General features: G+C 44.3%; 1 protein-coding gene across 1 annotated transcript in view; it reads right to left on the bottom strand.

Annotated features, from left to right (window-relative positions):
• The window catches only part of LOC117361057 (relaxin receptor 1-like), a 92,403-nt gene extending 79,627 nt beyond the window's left edge, over positions 1 to 12,776 (bottom strand). Inside the window, exon 1 of the mRNA XM_033945877.1 lies at positions 12,712 to 12,776. Within this exon, the coding sequence (XP_033801768.1) occupies positions 12,712 to 12,754 (43 nt within the window). The 5' untranslated portion in view covers positions 12,755 to 12,776. The remainder of the gene's footprint in view (positions 1 to 12,711) is intronic.
• Between the last annotated feature and the right edge of the window lie 8,356 nt (positions 12,777 to 21,132).

Here is a 21,132-nt window from a genome sequence, read left to right as displayed (position 1 = left end):
GTACTAAGGCGTGTGTCCTGTATATGGATATTCAGTTGAGTGTGGGCTGGGGAGGGTTTCGATGACTGGGATGGTTAAGATGGGCTGGAGTGAGCTTTGATGGAGATTCCAGTAGATGGAACCTAAGCACACTACTGGGCAGAGCTCTGGACTTCTGGCCTAGAAATATCTAAGAAAAAGGACCATTTCGACTAAATTAATTTATGGAGCATGTATGGTTGGGCAGACTGGATGGACCACTCGGGTCTTTGTCTGCCGTCATTTACTATGTTACTGTGTAAAAGAGGAACCTGAGAAGGATGTCACAGAGACCCACTGCATAAAGTGAGGATGAGGTCAAGGCTTTTCTATTATCCTCCTTGAGCTAATACCGAAAAGCCAGGAGCTAAATCCAAATCCCCCACCAAGACCTGCACGGCCAATTCTGCATTCTCACAGGATTCTTCTAGGATGGGTGATGTTGACATAATCATGATTTTTTTTAGTTTAATGAGGAAACTTTCAAGGGAGGGGAACCCTAGGGGCATGAAAAAGCTTTTTCTTTGGGGGGGGGGGGGGGGGGAAGGTATAGGTTTGCAAGGCTGAAAGTTTCCCTAATGCATGTCCCTGCATCAGCCATGAATCACACTTAAACTGTGCTATAATGTAGTCTGTGTGCATGGATACTTTTTTTTTTTTCATTTTGTTGTGCTTGGTTTTGTGTCACTTCTATGTTTAAACGTGCTAAAGCCATGTAGCAAGACAGTAACAAAGGGGGGTTCTTGGCAAATGTCACAAAACCCCAAATAGCACGAGATCTCTCATAGTTAAAAATGGCAGCAGATCCCTTTTGTAATGCAGTTGTGAATTCAGTTCAGCTTCTGCCTCTCGACTCAGACAGTTTCACTTAAATATTCTGATATGATCACATTTTGCCCATAAAATCCCGACCTGACAGAGGAGGTTTTGCTCTCCAGAAACTTGTCATAAAGTGGTCCAGATTTAGCCATCCGATGGTAAGCGTTTTGCTCACTGCCCATGGACCTGTCTGGGCTCTGACTTTGACTATCCAGTTCTTTCCAAGCCAGGTAACAGATAGCTGCTTCAGTCGATATTCAGCACTTAAGTGACCATGGGTTACTGTCAGTGTTATGGCGAGGGAGGTTGGTACCTGGGGCGGTGGTGCCCGGAATCACCACGCCGTGCACCCCCACTCTTCCCTGACAATTAGGCGCCCCCATGTACCTCTTGAAATGTTTACAGGTGCGACCAGCATAAGAACATAAGATCAGCCTTACTGGGTCAGACCAATGGTCCATCAAGCCCAGTAGCCCGTTTTCACGGTGGCCAATCCAGGTCACTAGTACATGGCCAAAACCCAAGGAGTAGCAACATTCCATACAGAATCTCAAAGAATAGCAAGATTCCGGAATCCCAGAGAGTAACAAAAGATTCCAGAACCCCAGAGTAGCAACATTCCCTGTTACCGATCCAGGGCAAGCAGTGGTTTCTCTCGTGTCTTTCTCAATAACAGACATAGTAACATAGTAGATGACGGCAGATAAAGACCCAAATGGTCCATCCAGTCTGCCTAACCTGATTCAATTTAAATGTTTTAATTTTTTTCTTAGCTATATCTGAGCAAGAATCCAAAGCTCTACCCGGTGCTGTGCTTGGGTTCCAACTGCCAAAATCTCTGTTAAGACTTACTCCAGCCCATCTACACCCTCCCAGCCATTGAAGCCCTCCCCAGCCCATCCCCCACCAAACGGCCATACACAGACACAGACCGTGCAAGTCTGCCCAGTAACTGGCCTAGTTCAATCTTTAATATTATTTTCTGATTCTAAATCTTCTGTGTTCATCCCACGCTTCTTTGAACTCAGTCACAGTTTTACTCTCCACCACCTCTCTCGGGAGCGCATTCCAGGCATCCACCACCCTCTCCGTAAAGTAGAATTTCCTAACATTGCCCCTGAATCTACCACCCCTCAACCTCAAATTATGTCCTCTGGTTTTACCATTTTCCTTTCTCTGGAAAAGATTTTGTTCTACGTTAATACCCTTCAAGTATTTGAACTTCTGACTCATATCTCCCCTGTCTCTCCTTTCCTCTAGTCTAGGGTATACATATTCAGGGTTTCCAGTCTCTCCTCATACGTCTTCTGGCGCAAGCCTCCTATCATTTTCGTCGCACTTCTCTGGACCGCTTCAAGTCTTCTTACGTCCTTCGCTTTTCCTCCAGGAACTTTTCAGAGCCTTTCTACAAACCAGCTATGTTGTCCGCTCTTACCACAACATCTGGCAATGCGTTCCAGCGCTTAACTATTCTCTGAGTGAAAAATGTTTTCCTCCTATTGGTTTTAAAAGTATTTCCATGTAATTTCATCGAGTGTCCCCTAGTCTTTGTCATTTTTGACGGAATGAAAAATCGATCCACTTGTACCCATTCTATTCCAGTCTGGATTTTATAGACTTCAATCCTATCTCCCCTCAGCCGTCTCTTTTCCAAGCTGAAGAGCCCTAAGCTTTTTAGTCTTTCCTCATACAAGAGGAGTTCCAATCTTGGTCGCTCTTCTTTGAACATTTTCTAGTGCAGCATCTTCCACCCGTTGCTTGTATAGGCGTCGGCTCCCTTCTGACATCACATCCTATTCCATGACCGGGAAGTGACGTCAGAAGGCGAGCAGCAAGTGGAAGATACTGCTTGTGCCATCAAACATTTAAAGAGGTACGTGGGGGACAGAGAGGAGGTGAGGCACTGGCAGCCCCATAATGACGGCGCCAGGGGCAGTCTGTCCCCCACCCCTTGCTTACTACATCACTAGTTACCATATAAAAATAGACAGACTTTTATGCAATTCTATTTATGCTGTCAACCTGGTCATTTAAGCGCCCAAGTGCTGTCTCGGCTCCCAGAACTTCCCCAACAGAGCCAGCTTTGTGGCCAGCGCTAACCGCAATATTCACAGTTAAGTGCCACTGAAAACTAGTGACTAGCCCCGACCAAGCAATTTAACAGCTGGCTCAGTAGTTTTGAATGTCAGCCCTAAATGTTTTAAATTAATCCAATAGAAAGGTATCACCTTTTATTAGCAGTGAAACATAAAAGTTAAACCACGCAAGTGTCCATAGTGTCCCCACAATTAACCTTTGAATGTCAGCTTTGAAATGCCAAAGCCACAAAAATGCGGTCTACAAGTCCCCATTCCCTTCGCTTTTATGAGGGGACTTCCTGGGCCGCTGTAATCTTTACTCTGCCAAGAGATCACAGTGCTTTCTGCTAGATAACACTGAACCTATTTTCACCGATCTGTGATAAGAATTTTTAATCTGTCAACATCCGCACTGTCTGCAGCTCTTCCAGAGTCTTTTGTAGGGGAAAACACCCTCCAGGGATTCAAGACAAAGTTGGACAAGTTCCTGCTAAACTGGGACGTACGCAGGTGAGGCTGGACTCATTTAGAGCGCTGGTCTTTGACCTGGGGGGCTGTCACGTGAGCGGACTGCTGGGCAGGACCCAGCAGTGGCAATTCTTATGTTACAAAACATGCAGAATTGTACATCAAATGCATTTGAGTGGAGGAGTAACTATGGTTAGTGCAAAGGACTTCTGATTCTAGGGAACAATTCCCACTGCAGGGAAGTTACAGGGAAATACTTTCAAAACCAATAGGAGGATATTTTTTTTTCACTCAGACAATAGTTAAGCTCTGGAACACGTTGCCAGAGGTTGTGGTAAGCGGATAGCGTAGCTGGTTTTAAGAAAGGTTTGGACAAGTTCCTGGAGGAAAAGTCCATAGTCTGTTATTGAGAAAGACATGGGGGAAGCCACTGCTTGCCCTGGATCGGTACCATGGAATGTTGCTACTCTTTGGAATTCTAGAATCTTGTTACTCTCCGGGATTCCGGAATCTTGCTATTCTTTGAGATTCTGAATGGAATGTTGCTACTCTTTGGAATTCTAGAATCTTGTTACTCTCTGGGAATCCGGAATCTTGCTATTCTTTGGGATTCTGAATGGAATGTTGCTACTCTTTGGAATTCTAGAATCTTGTTACTCTCCGGGATTCCGGAATCTTGCGATTCTTTGGGATTCTGAATGGAATGTTGCTACTCTTTGGGTTTTGGCCAGGTATTAGGGACCTGGATTGGCCACCGTGAGGAAGGGCTACTGGGCTTGATGGACCATTGGTCTGACCCCTTATGCAGCTCCTTGTGACCCTGGGCAAGTCACTTAATCCTCCATTGCCCCAGTACAAAAACTTAGGGGGTCTTTTACTAAGGCCTGCTAGCCGATTTAATGCGTGCTAAATTCCATTATATTCTATGTCACACTGGATATAGTAGAGGGTGTGTGTTGTCGTAGCTTAAAGGGCAAAGAAGTCAAAGTAATACTGTATAACTGGATAAGACATCTCAGTATGCAAATAAGCAAAATATATATCTGACTTGTAAAATAAGTAAAGTGTTCACATACACTCAGAATTGTGAAATGTGACCAAGAGCGTTAGCTCCTATAGCCAAACCCACCGCCCCATCACTGTGTAGGACTTATTTTGAAAATGACAGACTGTTCAAGTGCTCAACTAATTTTCAATGGCAAAAGAGAGAAAGAAGTTCCCACTTAGCTTTCAACTGGGTCAGCAGGTCCCGACATGGACCATGTTTCGAAATTCTTTCTCAAGGGGCCCAGAGGGTGATGCAAACTGCTCAAAATGCCAAGGAAATAAGGGTAGTGTGATACGGGCAAAACACCTTGTGATCATATACATAGCGTAACTTTATTTCACTGCTTCATTCATATGACAGCTAAGGACATGTTAGCATTTAGCGTGTGCTAAATCCTAGCACACATTAGTAAAAGACCCCCAGAGATTGTAAGCCCACTAGGGATAGTCATGCTAGTGACTGCCACGCAGCAAAAGCCCTGTAAATCCCTATGGGTTTAGGGGCAGTTATCACAGTGGCAGCCACTAGCATGGCCTTATTAAAGGGAGGTGGGGATGTACCTGCATATAATGTGTACAGTGCTGTGTATGTCTAGTAGCCATTTAGAAATGGTTAGCAGTATTAAAGACAAAATAAAATTAAAATACAATATATAAAAGACAACTTGGGTTTCTCTGACTAGGGACTGTGTTATACGGGATGCAAAGTGCTGGAATGTAGCAGTTAATTCTCCAAGCAAGGCCGAGATTAATGTCCTCTGCATCTACAAACATAATAAATATGTCAGAGGTTCAAAAGATGCACCTAAGTGAGGGAGGGAAGGATGAACCTCTGAAATGAAGCTCTGGTTCCTTTGAGAAAGGGAGGGAGGGAAGGAGGGAGACCTTGTGAGAAGGAAGAGAGGGGTTGATGCACAAAACTATATCTAAGAGACACTGACCACACAGCTTTCCACATAAAATTAATGTGCATGCAAATTTCTGCCACGTTAAAATTGCACATCGCAAAATGTCCCACTTCTTCACACACTGACAGAAGGAGGGGGAGGGATATTTAAAAAATTGATTTTTGTCTGCATCAATCCCACTATTCCTGGTAGCCTCCTGTCCTCTTGCCAGACCCAACCCTCCTGCCCCTGACTTAAAAAGAAACTTCTAGTGTCTAGTAACATCCCCAAACCTTCTGACATGATCCTCCTTTTCATTGACAACTTTAAAAAATTCCCCTGGTATCTATTGGCAACCCTCCCTCCTGCGATCCAACTCCCTGTCCCCACTATTTAAAATAAAAATTCCCTAGAGTCTAGTGGCCACCTAGAGTATCAGATAAGGGAAAAATGTCCTTATTTGGCAGACTGGCCCCACCGAGTGTGGTCAGGTGCCACCTTTTTCTAAGAGGCAACACCGGAGGTAGGAGCAGGTGGCCATTGCTTCTGCCTTTTCGAGATACACTATGGGTAGGGACCTGGGGGACCCAGGAACTGGGTGCCATTAGATAGCCAGGAATTTATATTTTTAAGTCATGGGCAGGGGAGCTAGACTACCAAGATGCGGGGCCAATGCAGAAAGCTATATTTTGGGGGCTGGGGTTTGAGTCTGGGGATCTCCTTACCCTTCTCTGCTGCCTTAGACCTGGTGGTGGACATCAGCATGGACCTTTAAAATGACTCTGCATTGCTATGAATTAGGTAATAGCCACCTTCCCATACATTCTGGTCTGCCTACTAAGGTGCGCATTAACTCCCCCTTTTTACAAAGCTGCATTAGACTTTTTTTATCTGTGGCTGTGGTGGGTGACAGGTAGCAGGAGAGAGTAAGATAAATGGTTACTATGGATGGACAGACTAGATGGGCCATTTGGCCTTTATCTGCCATCATGTTTCTATAATCAGAAAGTTCTATGACATCACAATGCAGGTGTAAAGAGCCTTAGCCTATAAGAAGAGGAGATGCAAATGTTAAGAGCCTTACCCAATAGGGAGAAGAGGAGATAGTGGATGATGTGGATGGGCCATTTGGCCTTTATCTACCATCATGTTTCTATGTTTCTATAATCAGAAAGTTCTATGACATCACAATGCAAGTGTTAAGAGCCTTAGCCAATAGGGAGAGGAAGAGATAGTGGATGCTGTGGATGAGCCATTTGGCCTTTATCTGCCATCATGTTTCTATAATCAGAAAGTTCTATGACATCACAATGCAAGTGTTAAGAGCCTTAGCCAATAGGGAGAGGAGGAGATAGTGGATGCTACAGATGGGCAGACTTGATGGGCCAATTGGCCTTTATAAGAACTTAAGACTAACCTTACTGGGTCAGTCCAATGGTCCATCAAGCCCAGTAGCCCATTCTAACGGTGGCCAATCCAGATCCCTCGTAGGTGGCCAAAACCCTAAGAGTAGCAACATTCCATTCAGAATTCTAAAGAATAGGAAGATTCTGGAATCCCAAAGAGTAACAAAAGATTCTGGAACCCCAAAGAGTAGCAACATTCTATGCTACCAATCCAGGGCAAGCAGTGGCTCCCCCCATGTCTTTCTCAATAACAGACTATGGACTTTTCCTCCAGGAACTTGTCCAAACCTTTCTTTAAACCAGCTACGATATCCGCTCTTACCACATCCTCTGGTAACATGTTCCAGAGCTTAACTATTCTCTGAGTGAAAAAACATTTCCTCCTATTGGTAGTAAAAGTATTTTCCTGTAACTTCATCGAGTGTCCCCCTAGTCTTTGTAATTTTTGAAGGAGTGAAAAATTGATCCCCACCTGTACCCATTCTACTCCACTCAGGATTTTGTAGACTTCAATCCTATCTCCCCTCAGCCGTCTCTTTTCCAAGCTGAAGAGCCCTAACCGTTTTAGTCTTTCCTCATACGAGAGGAGTTCCATCCCCTTTACCATCTTGGTCGCTCTTCTTTGAACCTTTTCTAGTGCCGATATATCTTTCTTGAGATAAGGAGACCAGAATTGAACGCAACACTCCAGGTGAGGTCACATCATGGAGTAATACAGAGGCATTAAAACATTCATAGTCTTGTTAACCATCCCTTTTAAAATAATTACTAGCATCTTGTTTGCTTTCTTTGCCGCCACCGCACATTGGGTGGAAGGTTTCATCCAGTAACTGTGATTTGTAAGATACTGCATGAATCCCTGGACCTGTTGGAAGAGTGTGTCAATCAAAGAGGAGGGCGGGCCAATCACATGTGCTGTAAAGGAAGAAGGACTGGTCTCAGATGAGGTTTTTCTTGTTGCAGGACAGTTCTAGGGAGCCCACGTATATTACAAAAAGGAAGGAAACCAATGGCTAAAAGAGAGGCTCAGCCTGGAACAGGAACAAATCCTGGAGCGTTGCAAACCAAGCTGCATTTCATTTTTTTTTACCCAAGAAAATGCTGGACATAAATTATACAGAAGGGGTCAAGAATGTCTGTTGGGGGGGGGGGGGCAATGCAACTCTCCCAAAATGTAATGAAATGGGACCAGTGGTGTAGTGAGGGTAAGAGGCGACCCCCTCCTGCCCTCCTCTCCATGCCACCACTCCTTCCGTTCTCTCTCCCCCCATGACTCTTAATCTTCGCCAGCGTAAATGGCTTCTGAAAACATGCTCCTCGCACCAGCGTAGGATTCCCTCTGACCACTGTTCAGGCAGTGGGCCTGATGGGCTGCCGCGAGAGCGGACCGCTGGGCGAGATGGACCTCTGGTTCTTATGTTCTTATGATGTCACTTCCTGGCCCAGTGACCCGGAAGTGATTCAGAGGGGAACCAGGCTGGTGCGAGCAACAGGCAGAAGTTGCTCGTGCTAGTGAAGATAATACGAAGGTACATTGGTGCAAGGGTGGCAGGGCGGTGCAGAGAGGTGCCAGCACCCCTACCGACTTGGCACCCAGGGAGGTCCGCAACCCCACGCACTACGCCACTGAACAGGACCTTATTTTGTATGGGGGCGTAACTAATATAGTAGACTCTTAGTTAACCAGCATGGGGATTGACAGATGCCGGATAAATGTAGTTTCTGGGTGCTTGAGAGTTACTATTAAAAATAGGCCTAGCTAATACTATACCCCATACTATGCCATACCATAAACTGTTCCAGATAAACTATCGGACATATGGTAGGCAAAGCGTGGGCATACTCAGGTGTGGCGTGCCAAGTTTATACTTAAATTTCTGCCAGAAATTGATTTTATTTTCATTTTTAAAGTATTACAGTATTTCTTAGATTTTTTTTTTGCTGGTTACTTGAGAATTCTGGTTGCTTGAGTTCCAGTTAACAGAGAATCTACTGAAAATGCTAAGTTCAAAAATTACTCTCTGCTCCCATTAGACTTATCTTGCTCATCCAGCTTGTAATAGGGTGCATTCCTTTGAAACAACATTTCTCATGTCGTTCCATGTCACTGGCAAAAGAAAATGAGCAGAGCCCTCCCCCCCATAACATTTCATGTCTTTACATGCTTTCTCAGCAGGGTGCACTATTTCAAGACTGCACGCTGTTTGCGATGCGTACATCACATGTGCAAACCATTGTGCAAGTGTGAATATATGTGCACTCTTGGGAAAGAGAGCACATTCTTTGTGAAAGATTGTGCAGTGTGTGAATAGTATGCACAATTTGTGTACAATGCACACCATTATATATGTGTGCACCATCTGTGACCAGTGCATACTCATCATAAAAGCGTGCACTCTTTCTTGTGCAAACCATTGTGCAAGTGTGAATATATGTGCACTTTTGGGAAAAAGTGCATTTCAAAGACTGCATTGTTTTTGATGAGTGTGCACTGTTTCCAAAAGAGCACACACTATTAATGGTATTGTTCCCATGATGCCAAAGTGACCCCCCACCCCAAGACAAACATTCTCAGAAAAGGCAAGAGAAACAACACATACAATTTTGGGCTGCACATCCCTAGTTTGCAGTACTGGAGGACAGAATCGCTACTGTTTGAAAGATCAAGATTTTAAAGGTTTGGGATTGAAATCTCTTTTTTTCATTTTGACTCTGCAGTTTTGGTCTGCACTTTGCATTTCCATCTCATTTCACCTACAGACCCGGGAGCCTTCATTCATGGTAACCCCTGGGTTTTTCTCTGCCATTTTACCCTTCACTGCCCCCCACCTGTCTATCCCACCCATCCCAGTAACAGTCTTTTGTCAGGTTTTGGCTCCTCTTGAAACCTTGTGTTACAAGCACATCCTATACTTGACCACAAGGTGTCACTACAGAACAACAGCTGAGACTCCCTCCCACAGGCTACCAGTGCAGCTTCTTCAGCATTCCCAGCCCCAAATGGTCCAAGGGGTATAAAGCAGATTTAGGAACTGAATGTACTTCTCCCATATAGTACTGTGCCCCACTGCCACTACACTATATGGGTTGCTGCTCCTAAAAATCAGATTTTTGAATGCTGAAATTGGGTGATGCCTCCTCATTGGACTTATATATATGTATGTATGCATGGATTAAAAAATATCCAGTCACACAGAAGGACATAATCCTTTTCTTCTTTTTTTTTCTTCTTTATTTATAATTTTAATAATTGACAATAATTACAGGTCACTAAAAGAAAACATGCAGTGTAAATTGAAATTAAATCAAAATTCCAAACAACTAAAGAATATCAAAATATACATCGCATTATTAGTCCACAATTTTAAGAGACGAGGCTGATGAAAAAGACTGACATAAATCATCAAGGCAATTAATATAAGGCAAAAAAAAAGATAGGCGTTTTGAGTGCTCTTGAACCAATATTTTCAGCTTAACAAGAGAACAAGGAAGCTCATGAAGACTCTCTATCAGAAATAAATTTAGATAACACATAATCCTTTTCTTGTGACCCAGACACATATGGGTAAAGTAGGCACACAGAGATTAAGTCTTTCATCCAGATGGCAGAACAGACACTAGGACCTTTGTGGGAGAGTGTGGCACAGTGGTTAAAGCTATAGCCTCAGCACCCTGAGGATATGGGTTCAAATCCCCACTGCTCCCTGTGACCCTGGCCAAGTCACTTAATCTCCCCATTGCCCCAGGTACATTAGATAGATTGTGAGCCCACCAGGACAGACAGGGGAAAATGCTTCAGTACCTGAATACATTCATGTAAACTGTTCTTAGGGCCTCTGGGAGAACAGTATAGAAAATTGAATAAATAAATATTTATTGAGTACTTTTATATACCACCAAAGTCTAGGTGGTTTCCTGTATCAAAACAATCATAAAATTCCGTAAAATAGACAAACATAACATCACACATTATCCACATGAACAAGATCATAATTCACAATTCGCATACATTGTGGCGGGCACATATCCCAAAACAGCGTGGAATCAATTATATCTCACTTAAGACCTAAGCGGTTCACAAGGTACATGCACAATTTAGAAACAGTACAACAAATGTTAATAAATATTAAAATCTCTCCAAATGAATGACTTTCAAGAAAAGGCCTCTACAAATAATGTGGTCTTTAACACTTTTTTAAAATCTCTGAATATCAGACAGCATCCTAAGTGACCCGTTCAGATTATGCCATAATAGCACCCCTGCCACTGAGATTGCTGAAGCCCTCCTTTTTGCATAATGTTCGCTTGTTAACCCTTCACTAACTACCAGCAGTGTCCCCTCTGACGTCCAGGCTCGACCTGACTGATATACTTTCAGCACCTGGGGATATTCAGGTGTATCGCTTTCAAGATCAGAAGAACTTTATAAATTTCACCGGTAGCCAATGAAGCTGTTTCCATAAAGGTGTGATGTGATCAAATCTGCCTCCTCCACAGATCAACCGAGTTGCCGCATAACTCTTACCAGCTGTGGTATAATTACTACATCACCCTAAACCCGAAACAGGCTGAGAGGGCAAACGGAGCCCCAAATAAAGTTCATTCTTTGACCTATTTCTTCCATATAACATACGCATTCACTCTTAACATAGTAACATAGTAGATGTCGGCAGATAAAGACCCGAATGGTTCATCCAGTCTGCCCTACTTGATTCAATTTAAATTTTTTCTTCTTAGTTATTTCTGGGCAAGAATCCAAAGCTCTACCCGGTTCTGTGCTTGGGTTCCAACTGCCAAAGTCTCCGTCAAAACCTACTCCAGCCCATCTACACCCTCCCAGCCATTGAAGCCCTCCCCAGCCCATCCTCCACCAAACGGCCATATAAAGACCTTGCAAGTCTGCCCAGTACTGGCCTTAGTTCAATATTTACCATATTTTCACGCATATAACGCGCGCGTTATACACGGTTTTTACAAACCGTGCATAACCTTGCGTGTTATACGTGTGAGCGCGTTTTACAAATTTTTTTTACATAGTTCCCCCCCCGACGTCCGATTCACCCCCCCGCAGGACCGCTCGCACCCCCACCCCAAAGGACCGCTCGCACACACCCGCACCCCCACCCCGAAGGACTGCTCGCACGCACTCCCACCCGCACCCCCACCCTGAAGGACCGCTCGCACCCCCCACAGCCTCCCGACCCCCCCCCTCATCATGTAGAAGCTCCTACCGGTGTCCTGCTGCTTCCTCTTGGCGGTCCCGGCCCTTCTGTGAGCCCTGCGTCTGCGCTGCTTCGTCTTCCGGTGGTCCCGCCCTTTCTCTGGGGGAGAGGAGAGTCAGGGCGGGGGAAAGGAGAGTCGGGGTGGCCAGTGGAGAGTCGGGGCGGGCGATTGGAGAGTCGGGCGGCGACGGGAGAGTCGGGGCAGCATGCGTGGTATACGGGTGTGCACGGTATATACATTTTTTTAACATATATGTCGGTTTCCCGCGCGCTATACCCGTGTGCGCATTTTACACGGGTGCGCGTTATCTACGTGAAAATACGGTAATATCATTTTCTGATTCTAGATTCTCTGTGTTCATCCCTAGTTAAAATCCTTAGTTTCTTCAGAATGCATCAGTTACTTTTTCCTCCGAAGGAACCTGTAAGGTTCTTATACATCACTTCTGCATAATCCCTTCACTGCTCAAGTCAAAGGTACCCCAGACCAAACAACACCAACCTCACTTTACCGAAATAACGCAATTTTCCCCTATCTCACAAGCATGTTAACTGTGTGACAGTGTCCACGGCAGAAGGAAATGCTGCAGAAATATTGCCAACGGTAACATCATTCTCCAATACTTGCACATTTACGTCTAAGGAGAGATTCATAAAATAGATCAGACCTCATTAAAGTGAAGCACATCTATCCAGTGGAAGAAAAGCCCCAGCCCCTTACATTACTTCCTTATTAATAAAGTAATACGTAAATATATCTACTTACCTGTAAGAGTTGAGAAAAGAGGAAGACAGAGAAGGAGCAACATCTTGCTCTAAGCCTAGTACAGCAGTAACAAACCCCAGCAGAGAAAGTGCAGAGGAGACTGAGAAGAAGAGACTCCCAGAGGGGCGGAGAGAGACTAAAGGCTCAGCACCTCTCCACACAATGCACCCAGCGCAGAAATCCAGGAGCAGGCATGCAAGGCTGGAGTGTGGCACAGTCACGCTCTTCAAATACTGATTCTGCATGGAGTGAGGAGCACTGGACGCAAGATATGGACTGAAATATGCCGCATCACTGCACTGATGTCCTATTATCACTGCACTATACTCTTTAGCAGTGGTCTCAATCTTGCGGCCCGCCAGGTAATATTTTGAGGCCCTCGGTATGTTTCTCATAATCACAAAAGTAAAATAGAAGAGTTTCTTGATCATATGTCTCTTTAGCTATAAATGACAATATTATTATTAAGACTTAGCCAAAAGGAAAGATTTATAAACTATAAAGAGTTTTACCTCATGGAAAATTGTCATTTCTTTAATAAGACATTAACTCTTTTTTCTGAGGCCCTCCAAGTACCCACAAATCCAAAAAGTGGCCCTGCAAAGGGTTTGAGTTAGAGACCACTGCACTGTAGAGAACCACTGCATTATTGTGCTCTAGAGAGAAAGACAAAACCACTGCACAAGCTACTGTACTCTCTAGAGAGCCACTGCATTGCTGTGTCCCACAGAAAGGTCAAAGCACTGCAATAACTACTGGAGTCTATTGAGAATCAACCCACTGCGGAACCTCGGCTCATTCCAATTATTCCGAAAGCATCTGAAAACCTGGCTTTTCTCCAAAACGTAAACCTATTTAAAATGTAAAGCTAGCTATCCCTCTTCATAACCTCTAATTTCTTATTATGTCCTTCCCTCATTTATTGAATTACCTGTAAACAGTGCCGAGCTCTATCTTTATGGAGATGATGTGCTATACAAACTTAAGGTTTAGTTTCTCTTCCTCTTTCTCTCTCTCTTTTTTCTCTCTCTCTCTTCTTTTTTTTTCTCTCTCTCTTTTTTTCCTCTCTCTCTTTCTCATTCTCATTAAAAGGCGTGATGTATGCAGGTAAATTAGGGAATCCCTTTTCTTCAAATTCACTGAGCTTTGGAATAACCTCCCTGCCCCGCTGCGGAACCCAGGCTCATTCCAATTATTCCGAAAGCATCTGAAAACCTGGCTTTTCTCCAAAACATAAAGCTATCTATTTAAAATATAAAGCTAGATATATATCCTCTTCATAACCTCTAATTTCTTATTATGTCCTTCCCTCGTTTATTGAATTACCTGTAAACCGTGCCGAGCTCTATCATTATGGAGATGATGTGGTATACAAACTTAAGGTTTCATTTCATTTCATTTCATCAATGTATTACTACAGTATGTACCAGAGATAAAAGAATGAACCCCCTGCTCTCCATAATCACTGCACTATTAGGTACCACAGAGAGAAAGACAAAACCTCTAATGTACGCCAAAAGCGAGCCACTACATTACAAAGAGTGCATCACCCCATTATCCCCACCTTTTACAAAACCTTTTAACTTTAGAGAGTGCCCTCTCGTTCTCCCTACCTTGGAGAGGGTGAACAACCTGTCCTTATCTACTAAGTCTATTCCCTTCAGTATTTTGAATGTTTCGATCATTACTCATGGAAGCCTCTAATCCCCTGTGCACAAGAAGGGGGCAATGAAGGGGTTAACCTGCAGAAATTTGTGACTATATCTCCATAGTGCACAGAGATGGAATTTCAGAGCAAAAAAGCCAAAGAAAAGTACAGAAAAAAAACCCAAAACAGTTCCAAAAAAGTTTATCCTAAAAAATACCAGTGCCTCATGAAGTTCTACCCCTGCTCTGCCCAGCCCAGGTGGGGCAGGATCTGACCAGGATGTCAAATCATCTGTGTACATTTGAACAGAGCTTGGCCAGGGAGGGACGTGACAATATCCTAAGAGACCTTCAACCAATTACCTACTCCTTCCACCCTGCCCATCAAAATCAGTGCAGCAGTCAAGCAGGGGCCTCATAGAAGGTGCCACAAAAATCATGAACACCTCTCTTTCTAATGGGCAACTACCAAGGCATTTAAAAAGGTAGTGGTGCATCCTTTGCTAAAGAAGAACCACCTTGACCAGGACAAACTTGAAAGTTGCCAGCCAGTAACTAACATTCCGTTTCTAGGAAATGTTCCACTCAATGACCGGCTAGAAGAGAGAAACTGGCTATCTGGATTCAGACCCGGTTATGGAACAGAAACGGTCCTTGCATTCCTTCTAGATGGTCTAGGGGACACTCGATGAAGTTACAGGGAAATACTTTTTAAAACCAATAGGAGGGAATATTTTTTCACTCAGAGAAAAGTTAAGCTCTGGAACGCCTTGCCAGAGGATGTGGTAATCCTGTATTGGTAGCATGGAATATTGCTACACCTTGGGTTTCGGCCAGGTACTAGTGACCTGGATTGGCCACCGTGAGACCGGGCTATTCTTATGTTCTTATCTTCACAGGGGATTTGCCTCAGTGTTAGTATTGCTAGATTTCTCAGTGATATGCTAGCATGAGTGGCAGAAACAGGTGCCTTTAGAACAATTCTTACTTGATTCAGGTCCTATCATTCGGAGAACAGTTCAGACCGTTCCGCAGTACCCTCATCGCTCGCATGGGCACAGACCTGTGGGGTACCACATGGATCGATGCTGCCACCTGTTCAATATCTACCTCAAGCCAGTAGCCCAGGTGATTCCGTCGATGTGGACGATATGCAGCCCCTCATCCCCACTGAACCAGACTTACCCAGAGCCTGAACCAACTGACTACCTGTCTAGCATCAATTCATGAACAAATTGCCTGAACCCAAGTAAAGCTGAGCTTCTATGGATCCTAACACTCCACCTCAAATCACGAGTCAGGAGCTTTGCAATACAGTAAGAATCAACATTTACTCTGATTCCCCAAATCCAAGCAACTGTCAAGAGCTACTTCTAATTATCTGTGACAACTATGCTGCCTCTCTCCTTATATTAAGAAAACAAGTCTTGTCTCAGTTGTGTATGCCATGATACTAGATTACTATAATGCACTCTACCAGCTCCAATTGATTCAAAGTGCTGTAGCAAGACTAATAGAAGTTCGTAAGCAATGTGACCATGTCGCACCATTTTTACAAAAACATTACTGGATACCAGTACATCATAGGGCTAAATTTAAAACTCAACATCTTATCTTCAAAGCCTTTAAAGGAAATCACTCCAAATAATTGAAGAACAGGCTCGCCCTCTATACACCTGCAAGGATGCTAAGGCCCCCCCCCTAAGGAGTACTTCTATCCTAACCACACCATCTCCAAAAGACACCACACGATGTGGTACCCACCAGCGAGCCTTCTCCAGAGTAGCCTCCACACTCTGGAAAGCATTTTGTGAAAGGCTTCACTTCACAGAAGGCTATCTCTACTTCAGGATGCAGGTGAAAGCTTAACTCTTCACCCAGGCCTTTGCAGGAAGATGTAACTAACTTAATAGTCACACACATGGAAGAATTGACACCAGCTGCACCTACTGTAGCAGGACATATTGATTCACTCCCACCCTAGCAGAGATCATGAACTTTCTTTAAATTAGACCTCTTACTTTCTTACTCCTGTTACTCTGTTTTATCTATCTACTGTATATGTTCCATTTCCACTGCTTTATTGCGTATTGTGTTGACATAGTAATAATGTAAGATGCTATGCCATACTACCATATGGAGGAAGGTGTGGCTCACTAGTAGAGCTTCTGCCTCTGTGGGATCAAATCCCGGTGCTGCTCCTTGTGACCCTGGGCAAGTCACTTAATCCTCCAGTGGCCACTGCTCTGAATGCCAAAGCCACATAAAAGCAGTACAAGTTCCCATTCCCTTTTATCAAGCCCAGTATCCTGTTTCCAACAGTGGCCAAACCAGGTCCCAAGTACCTGGCATAAACCCAAAGAGTAGCAACATTCCAGAGCTGAGATTGTGATGTCATAATGCCTCATTCCACCAATGCCTAAGAGCCAACCTCATCAGTGAGGTCACAATAGAAACATAGAAATAGACGGCAGATAAGGGCCAAGGCCCATCTAGTCTGCCCACCTTAATGTCCCTCCCCTACCTTCACCCTATGAATAGATCCCTCCCCTACCTTCGCCCTGTGAATAGATCCCATGTGACGATCCCATTTGGCCTTAAAATCAGGCACGCTGCTGGCCTCGATCACATGCATTGGAAGACTATTCCAGCGATCAACCACCCTTTCTGTGAAAAAGAATTTCCTGGTGTCACCTCGTAGTTTCCCACCCCTGATTTTCAACGGATGCCCTCTTGTTGTCGTGGGACCCTTGAAAAAGAAGATATCTTCCTCCGCCTCGATGCGGCCCGTAAGATACTTGAACGTCTCAATCATGTCCCCCCTCTCTCTGCGCTCCTCGAGCGAGTATAGCTGTAATTTGTCAAGCCGTTTTTCGTATGGTAGATCCTTGAGTCCCGAGACCATCCGGGTGGCCATTCTTTGCACCGACTCCAGTCTCAGCACATCCTTGCGATAATGCGGCCTCCAGAATTGCACACAGTATTCCAGGTGGGGCCTCACCATGGATCTATACAGCGGCATAATGACTTCCGGCTTTCGGCTGACGAAACCCCTGCGTATGCAACCTATGACTTGTCTTGCTTTGGATGAAGCTTGCTCCACTTGATTGGCAGCCTTCATGTCCTCACTGACGATCACCCCTAGGTCACGTTCTGCTTCAGTTCTTGTTAGGATCTCTCCATTTAGGGTGTAAGTCTTGCATGGATTTTGGTTGCCCAGGTGCATAACTTTGCATTTTTTGGCATTTTATGGCTCACGTAAGAACATAAGAGCTGCCATACTGGGACAGACTAAAGGTCCATCAAGCCCAGTATCCTGTTTCCAGCAGTGGCCAACACCTGTGTAGACACCCAAAGAGTAGCAACATTCCAGAGCTGAGATTGTGATGTCATAATGCCTCATTCCACCAATGCCTAAGAGCCAGCCTCATCAGTGATGTCATAATGGCTCACATAAGAACATAAGAGCTGCCATACTGGGACAGACCAAAGGTCCATCAAGTCCAGTATCCTGTTTCCAGCAGTGGCCAACACCTGGGTAGACACCCAAAGAGTAGCAACATTCCAGAGCTGAGATTGTGATGTCATAATGCCTCATTCCACCAATGCCTAAGAGCCAGCCTCATCAGTGATGTCATAATGGCTCACATAAGAACATAAGAGCTTCCATACTGGGACAGACCAAAGGTCCATCAAGTCCAGTATCCTGTTTCCAGCAGTGGCCAACACCTGGGTAGACACCCAAAGAGTAGCAACATTCCAGAGCTGAGATTGTGATGTCATAAAGCCTCATTCCACCATGAACCTAAGAGCCAGCCTCATCAGTGATGTCACAATGGCTCACATAAGAACATAAGAGCTGCCAAACTGGGACAGACTGAAGATGTGGCTCACTGGTAGAGCTGATGCCTTAGTCTGCACCAGAGGTTGTGAGATCAAATCCTTGTGACCCTGGGCAAGCCCACCACTTTGAATGCCAGTTTTGAAATGCCAAAGCCATAAAAAGGCAGTATACAAGTCCCCATGCCCTTCTCTTCTCCTACTTTGATTGTGTAGGAAATTAAGAATTGTTCAGAACACTTGATATTTGGATTGAAAAAAGCAACCATGTTAGTCCCTACCACAGAATGGAGGCACGAATAATGTTTAAGCTGGTTTGGGGATTAGCTCCTACCTATCTTTTATCTCATTTCGTGCTACATAGTCCTACAAGGATAACCAGAAATTGTCATTTATTTGCATTACTGGGATAGGACTCTCATGTACCAAGCAAGTAAACAGCAGTCTTGGAGCCAGGCTGACCTACGGCGCCTTTAGGAAGGAAATGAAAACGGCAGAGTTTGATAGATTTATCTCCTAAACAGAAGTTACACTAAGGGCTCCTTTTACGAAGCCGCGATAGCGGTTTAACGCGTGTAATAGCGGGCGCTAATTTGCCAGCCACGCTAGCCGCTACCGCCTCCTCTTGAGCAGGCGGTAGTTTTTCAGCTACCGCACGCTAAAAATGTGCGTGTAATAAAGCCGCTAACACGGCTTCATATAAAGAGTCCTAAATCTACTCATTTTATTCTGTCTATTCTTGAGCAATATTTTGCACTTTTATCATTTGTATATTGTAATTCACTGATTGTCCAGCTCTCTTATTATGGCGGTATAGAAGAATAAAGTTATGTTATATGTTATGTTATATTATGTAATTTGAATATTTTTACTGCAGAGATTCTCTGTTGCTTATACAGTGGAACCTTGGTTTACGAGCATAATTCGTTCCAGAAGCATGCTTGTAAACCAAAATACTCATATATCAAAGCGAGTTTCCCCATAGGAGATTCTCGGCGAGAGGGAGAATTAGAAGGCAGAGGCAGGAAGATCTTCAAGTGGCACCGGCACGTCCTGTAGGCTGTGTGCAAGTGGCAGATGGGGGGGGGGGGTAAGTTCAAGTTGTTCGGGTAGGGGGTGCAGGTTCGCACGGGGGGGTGACGGTTCTCGGGGGAGGCTTTGCGAGCAGGGGGGAGCGATGCCGGTTCTCAGGGGGGGGGTGCTTGCAAATCGAGTCAACACTCAGTTTGCGAGACAAGTTTTGCAAGAATGTTTTGCTCGTCTTGCAAAACACTCGCAAACCAGGTTACTCGCAAACCAAGGTTTGACTGTATTTGACTTATTCTTGCTCTAGAATTGCCTTGAATGAATTCCTTCAAAGAGGAGGTAGATAAATCCTAAAAACTAAATATATCGAGACGTGTCCACATCACAGTACTGCTGTATTCCATATAGAGATAGACCAATTCTACATAGGAACACAGGTGCTTACTTTCCTTGATAGAATATTGAGGCATCACATGCGTAGGGTTACTAGATGTCTGGAAAAACCCTCTTTTTAAAGGACTGTCCAGGTGTCTGGATGAATCTTCAAAACCTGGCAGTTTGTCTGGGTTTTGGAAGGCTCCGAGTTTGGGGCCACATCTGGAGGGCCTCTGAGCATGTGCGGATGTGACACAATGATGTCACAAGCATGCCTGTGACATCATAGTGTCACATCTGTACACGCTCGGAGGTCTTCCAGACACGGCCCGGACTCAGGGAAGAAGAGATGAGGTTTGTGTGGGGTCGGGACCATGTGTCCTCTTTTTTTCCATGAAGAAATCTGGCAAGCCTACACATGCGCAACGATGGCATAAGCATTTATGAATGTCACAGAGCTGGTGTACACATGTGCACTTGGGCTCTGTTGCAACAAAAAAGCTCTGTGGAGAGTTGATGTTTCAAGATGTGGACTTTATTGTAAGTTCAACTTAATAATCCACATAATAACATCTAGGACCCAACACAGTCGTGTCTTCCTCAGGGGTCCCTGTTGGTGCTAAGATAAGAACTCGTGGATTATTAATCAGTCTTAAATGAGCAGATTCCGCAGTAACTCCGGCACTCAGGAACAGGGTGGCCGGCTGCAGCCATTGAGTTGGAGTGAAAGCCCCTGTAGGCAGTTGGAGGTGTTCTCCCTTTGGAATTCAATGGCTGAAAACCAAATAAGGGTGCAGGTTGCTATATCCACAAAATGTGTGAGACCTCTGAGGAAGACCTTTTTGGTCGAAACACGGACCATGTTCGGTTCTCCTCATCAACCATAATTATGGATTTACTTCAATGTTTTTTTTATAATTGAGACTTTTTGTTTTAATAAAAGCCTATATCAGTAACATGTAAATGTTAGCGTCTACTCTACAGATTGGTAAATCCATGAGGCGCTGCCTATTCTAGTCATTTATCTGAAAAGCAAGAACCATGTTTTGCTGGTGTGCATTTTCCAGAGCATAAGCATGGGCGGAAACTTACACACGTTCTGGCTAACATTTGGCCTTAAATGTAAATTCAATTTCTGCTACAAGTGCTAGTTTCCTATACAGAATAGGCTTGGAACGAACAAAAGGTAACCCTCTTATCCTAGTTGCCCTGTTAGGAATTCCTCGCTCTAGTGTGCAACTTTGAGTAGCAGAAACAATATTTTTCCATGCATACACAGGATTAGCTGTGCTTTTTCAGGAAAAAGTGCAGCATATCTGATGGATTTAGAAAGTAACGAAATCAGAAAGCAAGGACTGGAAATTGCAGAGAGCACAGCACTGCTACTCCCCTGCAGGATTCTCCCATCACTATTGTTATACAAAATCTTTGAGACCCTGGACAAAGTCACTTAAATCCCCCAAATGCCCCAGGTGAGCCCACCGGGACAGATAGGGAAAAATGAATATAAATACAAATGGTATATAAATGCTT

Source organism: Geotrypetes seraphini, chromosome 5 (genome assembly GCF_902459505.1).
Source record: "Geotrypetes seraphini chromosome 5, aGeoSer1.1, whole genome shotgun sequence".
In the NCBI taxonomy this organism is placed as follows: Eukaryota; Metazoa; Chordata; class Amphibia; order Gymnophiona; family Dermophiidae; genus Geotrypetes; species Geotrypetes seraphini.
The sequence above is the reverse complement of the archived record's forward strand: the minus strand, read 5'-3'. Positions and strand labels throughout refer to the sequence as shown.